At 40.7% G+C, this 17,910-nt stretch overlaps 1 protein-coding gene across 4 annotated transcripts in view; it reads left to right on the forward strand.

Moving 5' to 3' along the window:
* abcc8 (ATP-binding cassette, sub-family C (CFTR/MRP), member 8) overlaps nt 1-17,910 on the forward strand; it is a 54,243-nt gene that overhangs the window by 2,339 nt on the left and 33,994 nt on the right. For 2 of the 4 annotated variants that reach the window (XM_020613764.1, XM_020613765.1), the window contains exons 2-7: nt 1,650-1,812; nt 5,361-5,502; nt 8,485-8,606; nt 10,125-10,291; nt 12,937-13,179; nt 15,854-16,042. In XM_020613764.1, the coding sequence (XP_020469420.1) occupies nt 1,650-1,812; nt 5,361-5,502; nt 8,485-8,606; nt 10,125-10,291; nt 12,937-13,179; nt 15,854-16,042 (1,026 nt within the window). Of the gene's footprint in view, nt 1-1,649; nt 1,830-5,360; nt 5,503-8,484; nt 8,607-10,124; nt 10,292-11,854; nt 11,987-12,936; nt 13,180-15,853; nt 16,043-17,910 lie in introns of those variants that run through there. The other 2 variants (XM_020613766.1, XM_020613767.1) reach the window with 2 other exon arrangements.

A 17,910-nucleotide genomic window follows, 5' to 3' on the forward strand; every position in this document is an offset into this window, starting at 1 on the left:
GATGCAGGTTGACCCTAACCCTTTATATATTCAAAAGCCAAACAGTGAAACCCTAACTGACCACCCATCTGAATTTAGGTCATTTTGAATGACACATTCTTGTTGTTGATATAGCATTAGTCTCTATTATATTTAAAAGAATGTTACCCTGTTACCAGATTTACAGTGCTTTCTAATGGAAAAGTAAAAAAGATGATCCAGTATTATGAAAAAAGCTGTAGATAAACTTCTCAAATATGTCAAGATACAACAGCATTATGTCTCTCAGAGAGGTTTTTAATGGATGACTCATGGAAAGTGCAAACCATTAGTCAAGCAAACTTTCAGACTTTTCAATTATTAAATTAAAACATTTAATCTCTGTTTCTGGTGGGTCCCCTTCAAAAGCATATGGTTTCTTTTATAGCTTTCATGAGTCTGGTTCTCAGTCATTCACGGGAGAACCTCATTTTGTTATTTGTTTTGCATTATTGCACAGTCTTTTACATTATTTTTGTTGTGCCACAGCCACTATTAACACCTGTGGCATAGCAGACAGATGTGTGTGTGTATGTAAACATTTAATCTTATCTCCTTGCTGTTCTTATGTAAATGTCAACATGGGATGGATTACAGTAACCATAAATCATTTTAACCAGTAAGAAAAGGCCACGAGTCCGCGTTAATACATAGATTATCCAAATCTGCTCCCATGTGGGTCTTTGCTGACCCCTGTGTGGGCTACAAGTCAGCTGTCACTGGCTGCAACGGGATCTATCTCTCCCTGCAGGACGCACAAGTCATCCTTCGTAGTATTTCATTAATATTTAATGCCGCTAATTTTTTATGTGCACACCCTTGTTATTTATTCGACCCTGCTTTCTTCTGCTCAGTGCTCTTGTAAATACACTGTGAAAGCAATAAATGACAGTGGCGTGGTATTATGTGATTCCCGAAAGCTTGCTGTTGCGTTTAGATTAGATGCTTCACACTTACTTGACGCGCACTGCTCACTGAGCAGTACCCCCATCCCCCCGTAATTCACTGTTCCCTCACACCCTCACCCTCCTACCTTTACTGCCCCCAGTAGCTCAGTCCTCTGGCTCGCCTGTACTCTCCACCCTCTCTGCCTTTGTCTTCCAAGGTCGACTTTGAGCTCTCGTTTGCAAAGAGACAGGGACAGCAGGTGCACTGCAGAATGCCGCCGCTGTTGTATCTGTATGTGCATACTTGTGCGTGTACGTGTGAGCGACATGAACGTGTCTGAATGCATTTCAGCGGAGCTGCGGAGCGCCGTGTGCAAGTAAAGCTTCAGTGTTAGCCAATGTCTGCAGACCGTGGGCAGACGAGATGCCTTTGTTTCTCCCCAGCATGGCAGGGAAAGCTGCTTAGACTGCCAGGGTGGAGAGGGAGCTGCTGCTGCACCGGACTGTAACTGCTTCTAACTCCTTCTCCCTCCCCCTTCCCTCTGTCTCCTCTCTTTCACTGGATCTGATTTTTGAGAGCTAGATTTCAGAGGGAGCAGAAAGGAGGTCACTTTGAAAATTGCTGGAATCTACTGAAGACGCTGTCAGTCTTCTCTGTGAGAGCCTCTCTTTTACATCTCTCTCTCGCCTGTCTTTCTCTGATCCTCCTCCCCTCCTCCTCTTGCACCGGCCGGTTCCCTGCAGAGTCCCGGGTCCACCATGTCCTTGGCCTTCTGCGGGAACGAGAACAGCTCGGCGGCTTACAACGTGGACGGCGGGGTTCTGAACAACGGTTGTTTCCTGGATGCGCTCAATGTGGTGCCACATGTATTCCTCCTCTTCATCACGTTTCCCATTCTCTTCATCGGTGAGTGTCGCTGGGAGGTGAGCTCCTGAACCTCTTCACTCCACCACCACACACACACAAACCACACAAATATCCGCTCAGATTATACACTGGTATACAGTGGGCAATAGCAAAAGTCACGCATGGATCTGAAATCAGTTTTCTATCACCTATTATTTACATGATTACGCGATACATTCTGTTAAGCAAGTGCTCATCTGTACAGAGCTGTCTTAACAAGATGGTTCAGAAACATTAAAAGAAAGAGAATAAAAGAAGACAGAAAGCCTGGCCATCATCTGGATGCTGGTGTGCATTCTCCAGCGTTATACTCCCGGATGAAAAGCTTGACATAGCCTATTGTATGTTGGAAATGGGAAATGGTCCTACCCTGACGTCTGCAAGATGTTTAAAACGTCTTATTGTTAAAAGATGTTTCAAATTATATAAAAACACAGAAAACGCATTATGCAAATCTCCTGCAAGGCATAACAAAGTCGACATGCAACGATATTTTACCAGGATAAACAAAACAGAAAATGATTAGTACTGCTGTTATGGATAATCTAAATCTGAAATGTTAACTTAAGCCTTTTAACTCCTGAGACCTGTGACACTTCATCTAGTTTCCACTAACGCAGACAACCCTCCTCGGAGCTCTGTGAGAAAATATCACTGAATGTGTAACACTCGGTGGGAGTGTTGCAGAGCATACATGCCAAAATAAAAGCAAACCCTTACCCTCGACCAGTATTCGTTCTGCTATGTTTCTGTTCTCCATTGTTGGTAAGATGCTTGTTTTTTAGTGTACGCGCATGAAAGTCGGACGTATTCTCGCGAGGTTTGTGATTGACAGAGGCGGAAAGTAACTAAGTAGCTACATTTACTCAAGCGCTGTAATTAAGTACAGTTTTGAGGTATTTGTACTTTACTTGAATATTTTTATTTCCTGCTACTTCTACTTAAACCTAAGAGAAAAGTGTACTTTCTACTCTACATTTATTTGATAACTTTAGTTACAAGTTACTTTTCAGAATAACATAAATTAAACAAAATATAGTATAACGTGATGTACGCAGTAATGCATCAATACTTATAATCCAATAATATTAATATAATATAATGTAATATAATGAGTACTTTTACTTTGGTAATTTAAGTATATTTTTATGCTAATGCTTTTGTACTTTTAACATTTTGAATGCATGACTTTTACTTGTAACAGAGTATTTTACACTGTGGTATTACTACTTTTACTTAAGTAAACAATCTGAGTACTTGTTTCTCCACTGATGATTCATCCATGATTGGTACCAGTAGCAGTATTTTGAGGATGTCTGCTTACAAATATTTCAGAACCAGTTAGACAAAAGGAAAAGGTTTTGCGTTAAAGCAGGGATGTACCGCACTGCAAAATTGTGATAAGTATTCTGAAGTCAGGTTCAGTAGGATTAATAGTGGCTGAGGAAAGGACGACACCACATGGCCTCCTGTTTATCATTTCACAGCCAACACTGGGCCATGTGTAACAGCAGAGGGAGAATTGGAGAGTTACATTTGCATATCAGTAATCCACATGTGTGGACACAAAGATTACAGTAAACAGCAACTTAACATTTCTTAGGTTCAGTTTTCTGTCCATGTTGCATTTTCTACTAGGACCTCCTTTGGTCACCTGCAGAAAAATGTTTGCTGGGGACTATCTCGTAAATGTTTTATTTTCTTTATCGTGTCTATAATGTTAATAGTTCTCTTTACCTAATGAGTTTGTTTTCCTGTGAGTTAAAGCATGTGTTACCAATAGAAATCGAAAGGCAGCTGACTATGGTACGACAAGAGGTTAGATGTAGTGCACAGGGCAACCAGATGCCATCACGCTGGCACAATTACATCCTCCTTTACACCCGCTGTTGGCTGCTTCTCAAAGTGTCATCATCATCAGTGTGTAATTTGTGTTGCTGCACACAGCCACACATGTTCTGGCCTCATCATCTGCCCTTTCATGGCAGTGTTTGTGTGTGTGTTACAGTGTGTTCAGTACAGTGTGTGTTCATTTAGCACCTTGGTTGGTTTCAAGCAGGACTTTGTAACGCCACACAGCTGCTACTAGTGCTGCGGTCCTGTTGGCCATAGTGCTTTAGAATATGAAAGAAAATGCATGTTCTCTATTAGAGAAAGGTCATAAGTCAATTATATTTACACCCTCACACAATGCTCTCTGAGTAATACATCAATCACACAGTGAGCTCATGTCTGTGCATGCACATCTTCATGTATTGAAAGCAATAATTAAACATTCCTTTGAGCTTTAATATTTAAAAAAAAGAGGTTTTGCTGGTCATTTTTCACTCACACTGTCCTTCACTGTAAGACAGTGTGAGTCCATTGTTAGAGGATGACCCAGCTCCTGTTTTTTTGCTCCTGTCACTCTAAGATGCAATACTTTCACTAACACCAAAGACAAACGTCAAGGGGGTTGTTTTTATGTTCACCTCAGTTCATCTGGCAAAACCTTTTAAGCCTGAGTCCTCTTATATTTTATATTCTTCAGTCATTCTGCCCCGCAGTTGTTGCTCCACAGGGTGCTGATGCATGTGTTCAGCTAGTCACATCAAAGCTTCTAACAGAAGAGGATGCTGTGGATATATGAACCACAACACCCATAAAACAGCTTATTGCACCTAAGGGATACAACCAGTGGTTATTTACATTGTCAGTTAATATTTTAATTTCTGTACTTATTTTTGATTAATAAATAATTTCTGCAGCTTATTAAAATGTAAGAAAAGCACTTTCCCAGAGCCCAAGTGGACATATTTGGCAATTTAGAGTCTTCAGTCAACCTAATAATCTACATGTTTTTGTATGGTGCGAAGAAGCCGCAGTAACCAGAGGAAGTACTTGCGTTAATATTTTAATATTGGTGTTAGTTATATTGAATATTACTAGAGCAGATGGTATTAATTATTTTGTTTGCTTGTGTAAAAAAGAGAGAGGAAGAGGCAGATGAAAGAGGAGATGCAGTGTGTGTGTGTCATTGCGTGTATGTGAAATTTTCAGCCTGTCGCCAACACGTCTCAGAGAGCGAACCCATCCAATGGTTAAAGTGCCAAAACATTAACATGGTTTGATCAGCAGAGATTGTGTTATAATAACGGCCACGACTCATATTTATAATATACACTGCACTTTGACCTGACTTGAGACCAACATCTGCCGAAGGGAGGGGACAAAGGATAAAGAATGATGAAGTTGTAGCCACAATAAGAGCTAAAATAATTGACTGAAGGGTCTCATGCCACCAGCTGTCTTGCTGCCATTGTCTTACCTGCCAAGCATCAGGTAATGAAAGTGATAATAATAACACAACTTTCCTGAACTGTAAAAAGTTCTGCCAGCAGGTCTATCTTTTATAGTTGACCTGTTAGCCATTCAGTCTCGCAGCTAAGTCAAGAAAAAAGTCTACTTTTGTATTTTCAGTCTACATTTACATTCTCTGTGTGTGCATAACATTTGACAGCTCCCTCTTTTATTTTACTCTGATTTTTATTTCCTGTTTCCTGTTTAAGGTTGGGGGAGCCAGAGTTCAAAGGTCCACATCCACCACAGCACCTGGCTCCACTTTCCTGGTCACAACCTGCGCTGGCTCCTCACCTTTGTCCTGCTCTTCATCCTCGTTTGTGAGGTGGCAGAGGGCATTGTCTCTGATGGGTACGTTTGACACTTACTGTTGGGACCTTGTCATGATTTCACTCGGGTTATCTTTTTAATGTCACAAAACTCCTGATGCTGATTATAGTGTGTGACGTTAATTTCTAGCAGCCATCATTCCAAAAATGTGCAGATTTACTTCTTTAGTAGTAGTGTGTAGTTGTAGCAGTAGTGTAATTATGATAAACAGACAGATAATGATCCATGCTGATAGATGTATGTGTAGGTTTTTGAGGGAGTCTGCTTCTTTGTCGTGTGACATTGATTCCTTGGAGTACTGCTGATTACTCTAATCAAATACTGTTTGACACCTGGGATGGCAGGTGAATGCAATTAACAGCAACAGTACTTCACTAACTGCTATTTATCAGCATAATATCTTAACAATTGCTCAATTATGCCCACTGGAGAATACTACCATACCTACAGTAAACTGACTCTGTGTTGCTGGGACAGATTGATCTGGTGATGCATCAACAATCCCTCTCTTCTTGCACTTTAAGGCTCTGTGGACCAAGCCAGTTTCAACCAGGAAGAGTAGATATTTTAACTTTAAAAGTGGTAAAGTTTATATTTATATAAAGCATTAGCATGGACATAGAGCTAACATGCTAAAAGAGTAGCATGCTGACCACTGGAAAGAAAGAGTTGTTGTTGTGTAGGCCCCTGTTATAATGTTACACTGATTTTCTGGCTGTGTTTACTTTTTGGTACTTCTGCACTAAAGAACTTACAGCATGCATTTTTTATTTTTATTTTAATCAAGACAAAAAGATGATAATTGACTGAAGACTTGGAGTTGATTGTTCTAAGATTATTAAATTTTTCTTGGTTAAAAGGACAAGATTAATTTTTAAAAATCTTATTGTCCAGTACAGCGGTAGATGTTTGTAGTATTAACAGAAACCCCCCACTATCAATGCTGACATGACTTGAACTGCAAATAGGATGAATCCTACAGTGTTAAAGTCTAAATCATGTCTGATCTGAATCTGAATCTCATTGTTTTTTCTGAAATGCAATAATATTAGGTACAAGGAAAAGGGAGAGGGTGGGTCATACACTAAACAGTATTTCAAAACATAGTACTATGGTTAAATGTAGGCTATTTGTAAAAGCTAGAGTTCACAGGCTCAGGCTGCCTCTGGCCAGGCTGACCCCAGCTAACATCTGGCTTTTCTGACACAGTTGCAGTAAGCCCAACAGTTGCACCACTGCCGGTTGGGTCAATACAGCCAGAGTTACCAGGAGCCAAATGTCAGTGCATGTGCTCCATTTGTCGCTACTACCAACCGAAAACAAGTCAATAAGCTGCACTGAGTTTACCTTGGATGGTTGATACTGAAGCACATGTTGCTGTAACATGCCAGTCTGGAGCCAATGCAGATTGGTGTGTTGTTGTATGGGTCAACAACAACACACTTGTCTTCAAAGCCAAAAAAAGTATCAACATGAACAAGAGAGTAGTTCACTTCTGAATAAGTGATAACGTAACATATCACATTGTTTTTACACTGTGCCTGCTGTTTCTGTGGTAGCTAAAATAGTAACTGGCATAGATTTAAAATTAGCACAGCCAAATGTCAACGCTTTGACTGAACCCTTCCAACCACACCAAATATAGTCATTAGACATGCACACCAATTAAACATGGAATGTAAAAAAACAAAAAGCTGTGCTTCACTTTCCACACTGTTTGATTCCTCTCTGTCTTCAAACTCAGCATTTCTCTCTAAACCTGTCTGCTCAGGAGTTTGTTACTGAGGTAAATGTCAATTAATGTTAGAGCTGATGTGCCAATTACAAGGTTTACGCATGAGGAAACGGAGCCACAGCTGGATGTTCCTTCTCTCTTTAAATCCCAAAACTCCTTGTTATCGGCCTCTCTCTCTCATTCTCTGCCTTTGGGCCCTCTGCGTCCTGTTGTTGTCTAAGTCCGTGCATAACAAAGTCCAGTCAAGTCAGCACTACTGTTTATCAGCCATTTCTGCAGGCTGGAGGCTGGTAAGAGCATGTGACTGTGACTGAAGTGCGTATAAGAGCTCTCTGTCCACTTCATTGAGCTTTTTACATTGATTTTAGTGCTGTTTTGAAGAGCCAGGCTGGTTGAGTATATGCCTGCCACACATAGGTGGGCATTTTTAAACAGATTTATCACTGCTACTCCCACATTTTCTGGCACAGACTCTCTGAATATTAGTAATGCATTATAATCCATATGAAAGTAATGAGTTGCATGGGGATATACTCAATGCTCCAGCCCATTAGGGATAAATTAAGAAAAATATATTGTGGTGAATAAAAACAGTGCGTAGCCACATTGGCTAGCGAGCCAAACCACACATTTCAAACCCTGATGGCCCTGGTTCTTTGCCTTTTGTCCTTGCTCTAAGCCTTTCCCTCCCCTTATCCGACATTTGATTTGATTTGATTTGATTTATTCTTTCAAGCATGTAAAACTGTTGATATGACAACACACATAATTTTACACATAATCCAATATCAATTTGCTTATACCTAGTACCTGCTTGAATGGAGTAGGAAGAAGTCAGACTTATCCAGTCCTACCCCATGACATCATCTTACCATCATTGGTTTGCAAGCAGTAAATGATTCACTTCTACCCACACACATATTATACTAAAAAAGATTATAACAGTATTAACATTCTTACATAATTACATTCTTAAATAATGATCTTCTACACCACACAAGCAATATACTAAAGAATTATTACAAAGTGTTAAAATTCATACACCACACCCACAATGTTCCATCTGGTTAATCATTGAGCCTGTTCTTGCATATATCTTGATTGACACGTACCTTTATATTTACGTTTAAACTCGTCAATTCTATTACTATTTTTTATGTCCACACTTAAATTATTCCATAGTTTTACCCCACTTATGGAAATACAAAATCTTTTTTTGGTTGTACGTATAGCATGAATTTTTAAATTTAACTGACATTCATTTGCAGGTTCAGCCAATCCCTCCATCTTCACCTGTACATGCCCGCAGGTCTGGCCTTCTTGGCTGGCATCACCTCTATCGTCTACTATCATAACATCGAGACCTCCAACTTCCCCAAACTACTATTAGGTACAGTACTTTTAAATTCAGCTCTCAAACATCCGTCATCAAGTCTTTTCCTGTAAAGGGTTGCAGTGGGAGTGTATGTGGGTTGGGGCAGGGAAGGGGGGCTGATACTGGGTGAGAGGTGGTGCACACCCCAAACATATTTCCAGGCTATCACAGGGCTGACACATTGATACAGATGACCACTCACACTCACATTCACGCCTATGGCCAGTTTAGAGTCGCCTACCATCCTGACCTTGAATGCACCAGTGTACCCTTCACTGTTGGTCAAAAAGGAGCTCAGAGCTTTTTGTAATGCCAAAATTTGATCAATTGAAAACATTAATGAATAGTGATCAGGGCTTGTAAAGTCAGGATTAATCAAACTGACCCTGGTCAAATCTTTGAATTTCTAATGTCAGAAAACAACCCCAAAAGATTCACATTGCATTAGCTCTTCAGGATGGCATAATTATAAAACAGGGCACCAGGGTCAGTATAACCATTTACAGATTAGTGGTTCATTACCTTCAGATAAGACTGTAATACCATGGAGGAAAGAGCATCTGCTGTGACTGTACCGGTGTGAGTAGATATTAATTATCGCTTTTATTTTGCCTGTGAGAATGAATCTATTACAATAAAATATCCCAAAGGTAACAATGCATCGTAGGTTTTTCTTGTGAAATAAGAAATACATTAAAATACATTTTTCATGGTCTATCTTTAAGTCAACAGTAGCTATTTATGAATCGATATCTTGCACATTCATTGAAATGCATCCATAAACTTTATTTCATATCATTATCACCCCACATCTTTGTCCATACGTTTCTATCTTGTAACACTCTAGTTCGCTCCTGTAATGATCACCCTGTTGCTACTCTTTGATCACACACAGTTTCTCTTCCTCGGCATGCATCATTAACTCATCTGTGTTCAGCTCTTCACTACTCCCATCACGCTGCTGAGTCCCCTTCAGCTTTTAAGTCTCCATATCACAGTCAGTCTCTTCAGATGGAGCGGCGCTGGGTTAATCATTACACGACCACAAATTAATCTTCAAATGTGAAACTCTCCCACTGACCTGCTGGCACTATTGTCACACTGTCGATGTTCTTTGTTACAAAGAAGTAGCTCCCTGACACTCATCTTTTATTGATGTTTACATGTTTACGCAGTTAGTCTCTCAGTATTTACTCCAATAAACCCGTTGAACTGACACGATGTGACTCTATCGAAAGATCTTCATGGAGCAAACACTGCTGATTTACCTGCTAGTTACTGGATTAAAAGTGTTGAAGACACACTGTTGTGTTGAAGCACCTTTGTTAACATCTGAGGGGAGAAGGAGAGGGAGAGTCAGTAGAAGTAGAAGAGGAAGGCACTTGTCATTACAGCTAATGTCAGTTTCAGACAAACTAATGTGATACTGGTGACAAACACAGAATTTAAACTCCAGCTCTAATATATTCTATCTGCAGTCATATTATTTAGACAGTGTCCAGTGATTTGCTGTGTCTCTCTAAATCTCCTCAGCCCTGCTGATCTACTGGGTGCTAGCCTTCATCATGAAGACTATCAAGTTTGCCAAATATACCGAGCATGGCGTTGGCCCCAGGCAGCTACGCTACTGCATCACCGGGCTGCTGGTGCTGCTGTATGGACTCCTGTTGGCTGTGGAGATCAGTGTCATCCGGGGCAGGGTGAGCATGTCTGTGTGTGTGTTGTCTCATGCGTACAGGTATGTGCAGCCATCTGACTGTTGTGTGTTTATAGCATCAGTCACCTCTCCTTCTTTTAGTTTGAAATTCAAATGGCTCCAGTGGTCAGTGGTAGTTAAGAAAAAGAGGTTATATGCATCCTTTTTAATATACATTAGTTAGCTGTTACCTCCAGGTTGTGTGTGGAGATGAACTTTTTTCTGTATGAGAGGGTCTGATTTGATTGACCATTACTGAAGCCTGTCCTGACTCATAATGCATTCCTCCCACTAATAATGTGTTCAGCCTCTCTCCCATGTTGTTGTTTTCACCTGGCTTTGATGGGCTTCGCCTGGAATGTGGCAAAAGTGATCAGCAAAAATTTGTTGGACAGACTCATATGTGGCTTCATTTGGAATTTAGATTTGTGTCTGCATCAGCACCCTATTTCAAGAAAATAGAGCCCACTAAAACTACATTACCTGAAGTGACTCAAATTGGATTTCTTTCCCTCCAAGCGACTCAGATCTGGTCTTTTCACAAATGTGTGAGCAAACCAAGGAGAGGAGAGCAATAAAAGCAACAGGGTTCAGTGGGGAGATGAGGACATTCATTTTTTGTCAGACATTTATGCAGAAGCTTTTGATCAAGCCAAACTGGAAGGAACACATCATAACAACAGTTTGGACAATTTGACCGTCGCACAAATGACAATTTAGTTGTTATTCTTGTACACATTGAGAAGATTGGACAATTTAGTTGTTATTCTTGTACACATGCAGCTCACATTTCAGTTAAAGTCAAGGGTGTTCAAAGTGAATTTGGATACATGTAACATACAAACATGAATGTGATCCATCAACCACAAAAAGATTGGAATTGATCGTTGAGGTCTGTAATGTGAATATAGCCTAAGAACTCTGGGCTGCCATCTGGTTCATATGTGGTTCAAAGATGTGCAGATGCCACTCACACAAAAGCGTGACTGGACTGAAATGTGATCAACGACATCTTTAAAACTGATTCTGAGAGACAACCGAACTTTATGCTACTCTCTTATCATGTTGCATTGTAAATGTATGGATCACATAACAAATCAATTATGGTGATGTTTCCTGATTATTCAGGTTTTGACATTTCAACAACCTTGCCCTTTTTGAAAACAAACCGGATGAAAATGTCAGACTGGTGTACGCTTTTTTCCTCTGGACAAATCAGTATGTGTTTGTCTCTGTTAACCTCTGCACCAAGCACACATCCGTTACTGAATCAGACTCTCCCGAGTGAACAGCAGAGAGACCCTGCACTCTGTCTGTTGAAGCACATGCTGTGACTATTACACTATTTGCTGGGTTGTATACACTGGATTATTGCTGTGTGTCATGATCAGTCCCAGACTTCTTGTTCTGAACTTTTATTTTGTTAAGGCTTCCTGCCTTATGTTGTTTTACCTACATCATTGTTCATTATCACCTAACTGGTTTCACCTGTGGCTCAGTGGCTGTTGGTTATTTAACCTGCTCTGTTTCCCTTCACTCAGTTGTCAGATAGTAAATTGTTCTGTGCTGTTATACTCAGCTGTTTTGGTAGCCTCCTGACTGCTTTCTGCTTTTGACAGAAAGGGAATTGTTTAATGCTTATGCATCTTATTCACCAGCCACTTCTCTCCTGCGTGTTTTCTGCTCTGCCCTTCCTCCTGTAAGAAAGGTCCACATGTCACTCGCCTGTTAAGTCTCCTGTGTTTTCTACCTACTTACTGGGTCCGCCATGTTTACCTGCAATTGTCCGCTGAAAAGACGAGCTGTGTTTTCATACGTACCTGCTCAGCTGTGTTTTCATACGTACCTGCTCAGCTGTGTGGTCTGCTATATTCTCTGCAAGCAGTCGTCTTATCTGCTTCTGTATTGTTGTTTCCAGTGTCCTGTTCCTCATTGTCTTCCTTTCGCCTGCAAAAAAAAAGTATTACTTAAATACTGTATCAAACATTTTAAGAATTAAATGCTGTATTGCCTTTTTTCATTTGTAATCTTTACAATTGTTCAATCATATCACAGCATACGACATGAATGTACAAAATATAATTTAAAATTCTTATTTGGCCCATTTACACACATTATGGAACAAAATGATGAGACCACAAATGTGATTACAGATACTCCAGTTGGAATGTCATACCTATCTGCCAGCCTCTAACCTAGTTTCCATAAAGCTTGATGTGAAATCTTTCTGTTTCTCTAGTTTGTCATCATATAATACACTGTACCACATTTATTTGTTCTATTCTGTTGACCTTTATTAATGTAAAAGCTCCCAGCAGCAGCTGTGAAAGTAGAACATCCATTTGAAACATTAAGCTTTGCCAGGATTGAGCAATTGCCATGGTGATGTTAGACAACTTGGAATTAATGCACAATGGAGACCATTTCTCTTTGCGCTGCTATGATTAAACCCACGACTTCGGAGTGTTCAACTGGTATATCCACTGTATTGTAGCTTATTTATGTAGTATGGACAAAATTATAGTCTTATCTCTGTAGAAGTCACGATTGTGTCTTTCAGTGCCTAATCAGTGGTATGTTTTTATAGTGGTTTATTTTCAGGCCACTACAGATCAGACACAGGGTCCAACACTTGTGTTTCTCTCACAGCGCTACGTGTGTTTCGCCGACCCAAGAGAGGTGAAGCCTCCCGAGGACCTTCAGGACCTGGGTGTCCGTTTCCTGCAGCCCTTCGTTAACCTGTTGTCCAAAGCCACCTACTGGTGGATGAACACCTTCATTACTTCTGCCCACAGACGGCCCATCGACCTCAAGGTCATCGGCAAACTGCCCATCGCCATGAGAGCCCTCACAAACTATAAAAAACTGCGCAAGGCATTTGAAGACCAGAAGGTTAGTGCACTGACAGTTTACTGTTGATGGTCTTTGTGAAATTTTATGTGAAAAGTATGAGTGCTTGAGTCGACTTAGCCCATAGACCAGGGTGACACACTGCACACACCAAACATTATTTAGACAAATAATGAATTTATTTCATGAGTGTGCATTTTCACTATGTGCTTTTGCAGAGAAACTGGTGGACTGTTCTGTTTAATATCAATGAAACCTTGTCATCATTTGTTAGACTGCTGTTTGTTTGACTGCTGATCTTTGTTTCTGTGAGTGAAATTGACAAAATAATAGACAGCTTTCAGAAGAGGTGGATCAGTCGGTTAGCACTCCATGCAAACCTCCACGTGTCTGAGAAAGACATTGAAACAAATTGCTCCTGATGCGTTTATGGGAGAAAAAATGTAAATGAAGGACCTTATTTTGAAATGTGAAAGCTAGCATTTTGAGAAATCAAACACCAGTTTTCAGTGCAGCTCTTTCAATGTATTGTTGTACCCGGTACTTTTTACCATGCTAACTCTGAGAGACGAGACAGTCCAAGTAACTACAAAACAGTGCTGATTTATTCTATGAACACAGGTAAAAATTAACATTACATGCTCAGGTATCTTGCACCTCCAAACTGCTCGCAGGCAGATGTTAGATGAAAGACCCTGAACCCACCAGGCCTATACATTATATCCCTTCGGTTGGGCTAGCCCCATACTACACAGAAACGTCAACCTAGACGTCTCTGTTGCCAGCTTTGCAGCTGGTCATAGCAGTAGTCAAAACATGAAGTAAATCAATGTGTGTGTCTGTTGGTTAAGTGGTGTGTAACTAAAAACATTCTCACGACCTCTAGTACATGTCGTGACTTAAACATGAGAACATATTATGGCTAAGGCTACAGTTATACACGTCATAATAATAATATTAAACACCCTGTCTGCTGACAGTCATCAACTTTTCTCTAGTTATCCTTGACCAGATGTACCCTGTAGAAACTCATAAGCATGACTAAGCATTTAACAGTCTAACTAGACATCCTATCTCCACTAAACATTTCTAATACATAAAGTATCTATCCAATTTCTATCTGACTAAAAATACCTAACAGTATACCACAGAAAATGGATGGAAAGTGAGAAATGAAGTTGATTTTTCTAATTATTATGAAAATGTTTGGTTGTGAATTGAAACGTCTGTTGTGTCCCTTGTCCGCCCTCCGTGTGGGGGTCACTGCTCTGTTCTTCCAGTCTTATTAATGCAGATCAAACTGCTGATGTTTCCCGGTTCGCATGATTTCTTCTTTCTCTCCTCTGTCCTCTTTTTGCCTGGCTCTCCGGCTGACTTGCGGAGCACGTGTCAGGGTTCGGAGGTGAAGGGCAACCTCTACAGGGTCATAGTTTTCCAGTGTTTGGAAGGTCACAGAAATTCGTCACTGCTGCGTGTGTGTCCGGTGTGAACGCAACCCCATTTCCTTAAGGAGCGAGGAATGAGAGGATCCCAGGAGAGAGACTTGGAGGGGGGAGGGGCACTTAGAGGAGAGCATGGAGGCGCTTGGTCATTCCCATTGAATGAGGTGACATCCCGACCCCTGTGGGGGTGAACGCGCTACACGTCATGGGAAGTTAGTTTTGCTCCGTGTGTGTGAGAATGAAACGTCCCCCTTCCTTGTAGTTTGACCTGAAGGTAGAAAGAAAGGATATGTGTGTTTGTGTGTGTTTGTGTATGACGCGCACAGTAGCATAGTTCATATGAAGGCTGAGGTTCAGTTTGATGCATGCTAACAGTCACGTCTGTTCTCTTAGTTCTGAGAATGACTTAGTCATGTTCACCAAGACACACGCACACACACACACACACACACACACAGTGTTTACTTCACTGTATCAGTCTGTTTACCTCTGATCAGTGAGGTCTCACAGGACAAGGCAACAAACTTGCTGAACCAATCTGCTGCGTTGTCTGTGAAGTTAATATATTCCAGACATTATTCATGAATGTAACAAAAATCAGCTTTTCTCTCCGTCTGGGAAATCTCTTCAGCTCTTAGTCATTTGAGCCGGTTTTCTCTTTTTGTTCAGTCCTCGTTCTCTGTCATGGTTTTCCAGCATCACTGAACCAGTGGAAAACCAGCATCACTGGTTCCAGAGCAGTTATACATGGTGGACTGAGCATCACTGTGAAACTCGCTGTTAATCCCCACATGATACAGCAACAGGAGGGGTCATGGAAAACCCTGAACTTTGCCTCATTTGGCAGGTTTCTGTTTTAGTGGTGGACCGACTCTGAAGTTAATGGTGTTGTTTCTGCTTCTTTGTTCAAACAATGACTTCTGACTGTGATAGCAGGCTGGTGATTTCTAGCCTACAGTACAATAGATTCCTTTTCTTTTGTTGTGCTGCCAGTTGAACTGCGGAGAGAATTGACTATGCATAATTTTCTCTGCAAAGAAGTAACCATCCAATTTACTCCCATCTTAAACACCAACTCTCTTCATTATACACTAATGAAACAATATGTCACAGATAAATGATGATTTATATTTTTAATTTTGACTTTATTTAGTCACTGTAGATTAGCTGTAATCATCAAATGACATTCAGCAGCCTAATGTGTCTCCTCAGTGTTGTCTCTCAGCATGCTGACATTGCTCCTGCCCTGTCCCTCTTTTTTATTCTCCCTTCAGAGCCCCCAGGGCACAGCACCCCAGGGTCCAAAGTGGATCTGGCAGGCCCTGAAGAAAGCCTTTGGCAGACCTCTAATTCTCAGCATCACATTCCGCTTCCTGGCTGACCTGCTGGGCTTTGCCGGTCCTCTCTGCATCTCTGGCATCGTCGACCACGTCAGCAAGGGCAATCGCACCATTCAGCCACCGGTGAGTGTGACAGCCATGCACACAGTAGGATATCATCACAGAGGGAACAAAGCTTGGTTGCTAATGTGGCTGCTGAATGTGTTATTCAGAATATTTTTGTTTGTTTGTTTCTGAGAATATCCAAAGGATGTTTGTAACAGTAATGCACCTGATTTGTTAAAGAAGGCCAAGTGACAGGTTCTTAAACTTAGGAGAACGCTGTTCAGTACAGTCAGGGTTGAGTTTAGAATTTTTTATAACATTTGCAAAAGAGATTGACAAGTGAATTAACAGCAAGGCAGAGAAAGAATGGTTTTGAGAGGAAAGGTGAAGTGTAGATTTTTGTTCTGTGTGTTGCCATATCTCACTGAATTTAAGGGCCTTACAAATTAATGATGAAGGCATATGTTTTTGGTTGTAGGAAAATGTAAATTTATGTAAATCCAAAAATGATATTGTCATTACTAAATAAGCTGTACTAAAAGTAAAGTTTGGTAACAAAGGCATCCTTAGTATATTGCATGTTAAGAGTGTGACACTCAAAAGTGAGTCTGCTTTATCAGGACTGACTGTGTGGTTTGATCTCGTTTAACTGTTGGTGCTGGCAACATAAACAACCACCCACTTCTAAGCAATGAGAAGAACACGGACAGAATTGATCATGTAAAACAACCAATAACAAAAATTGTGTTTTCATGCAGGAGCCCATTATTCAACATAAGCAGCTCACTGAGGAATTATTTTATTTTCACTGTGACTTGGTTCAGCCTTAACAATGGCAGTAGTGTCCTTTGATAGTGTGTGTCCGGACCACACTGAGATTATTGATCTGTTTTCACCACAGATTTCACATAGAAGCTGCAGAGAGGGGACCTCACCTGTCAGTGTTAGTGTAGCTGCAACAGCCAGTGTTATTTCTTACCTACCGGTCTTATTACCACCAGTTTTATTTATGAGCCAGTGACGTCCTTTGGTTGCAGAAGGAAACGTGACATGTTGACAAAACTAGTGGTTGGAACAGAGCTTCTACAGGAGATTTAACTGTCACATAACTAGCTTTGTGTTGCTGATAGAAATACACAGAGAACTGCGACAAGAATTCAGAGCAGCTTCAGCATACATGACAGAAGGAGCACATGGCTTCCTCCTGCCCCTTAAAGGTTACAGTTACAGTTTGATTATTAGAGCCCAGATGGAGCCTCATTAAATATTAAACAGAGTTATTACTGCTGGATCTGTCTCAGTTTCTTAGACTCCAAGCAGGGCAGACTGCCACATCAGACGCCCACTCAGGAAACCTCTAAGAGTTATTCTTTGGTTATTTGTTTGTAAGTAATCTATGCAGTGCAGTGGAATATCTAGAGTTAATTTCAAAGTGGTAAAATATGAAGCACTCAGTAAATGCTTAGTTTATAATGTGTAATTTCAGCTGCTGACTTTGTAGCAGGATACAGTTTGAGTTTACAGAGAGGGAAGAAATACATGCTTTGGAGGGTAGAATGAGACAATATATAAGAAAATTCAAGGATGAGTTGAGGTGGAGGCACATTTCTAATCAATAATTTGTAATCCCTCCAGGATTTCTCCCTGATGCAGAATTAATGAATCTTTGTGAGAGATACAGTGTCCATCTCCTATAGGTTTTTAGCTCACACACCACCTATCAGCTGTGAGATTCATCCTGGGGGCTCCTCTTCAGTTGACTGAGTTTCACACACAGTTTTGTAGCCTGCTGTGAAATGGAAGTGACACATTTGGAATGAACATTTGAAGTGATGAACAGGAACAGTTTTACTTTGAAAAAAACAACAATGCATTAATAATAGAAATTCTCCTAGTAAAGTTCAGTCCTGCAGAGCTCAGCATGTGTGACTGAGCTTGGTCCTGCC

The sequence above is a fragment of the Monopterus albus genome, unplaced genomic scaffold, assembly GCF_001952655.1.
Source record: "Monopterus albus unplaced genomic scaffold, M_albus_1.0 scaffold138.1, whole genome shotgun sequence".
NCBI classification, from domain to species: Eukaryota; Metazoa; Chordata; class Actinopteri; order Synbranchiformes; family Synbranchidae; genus Monopterus; species Monopterus albus.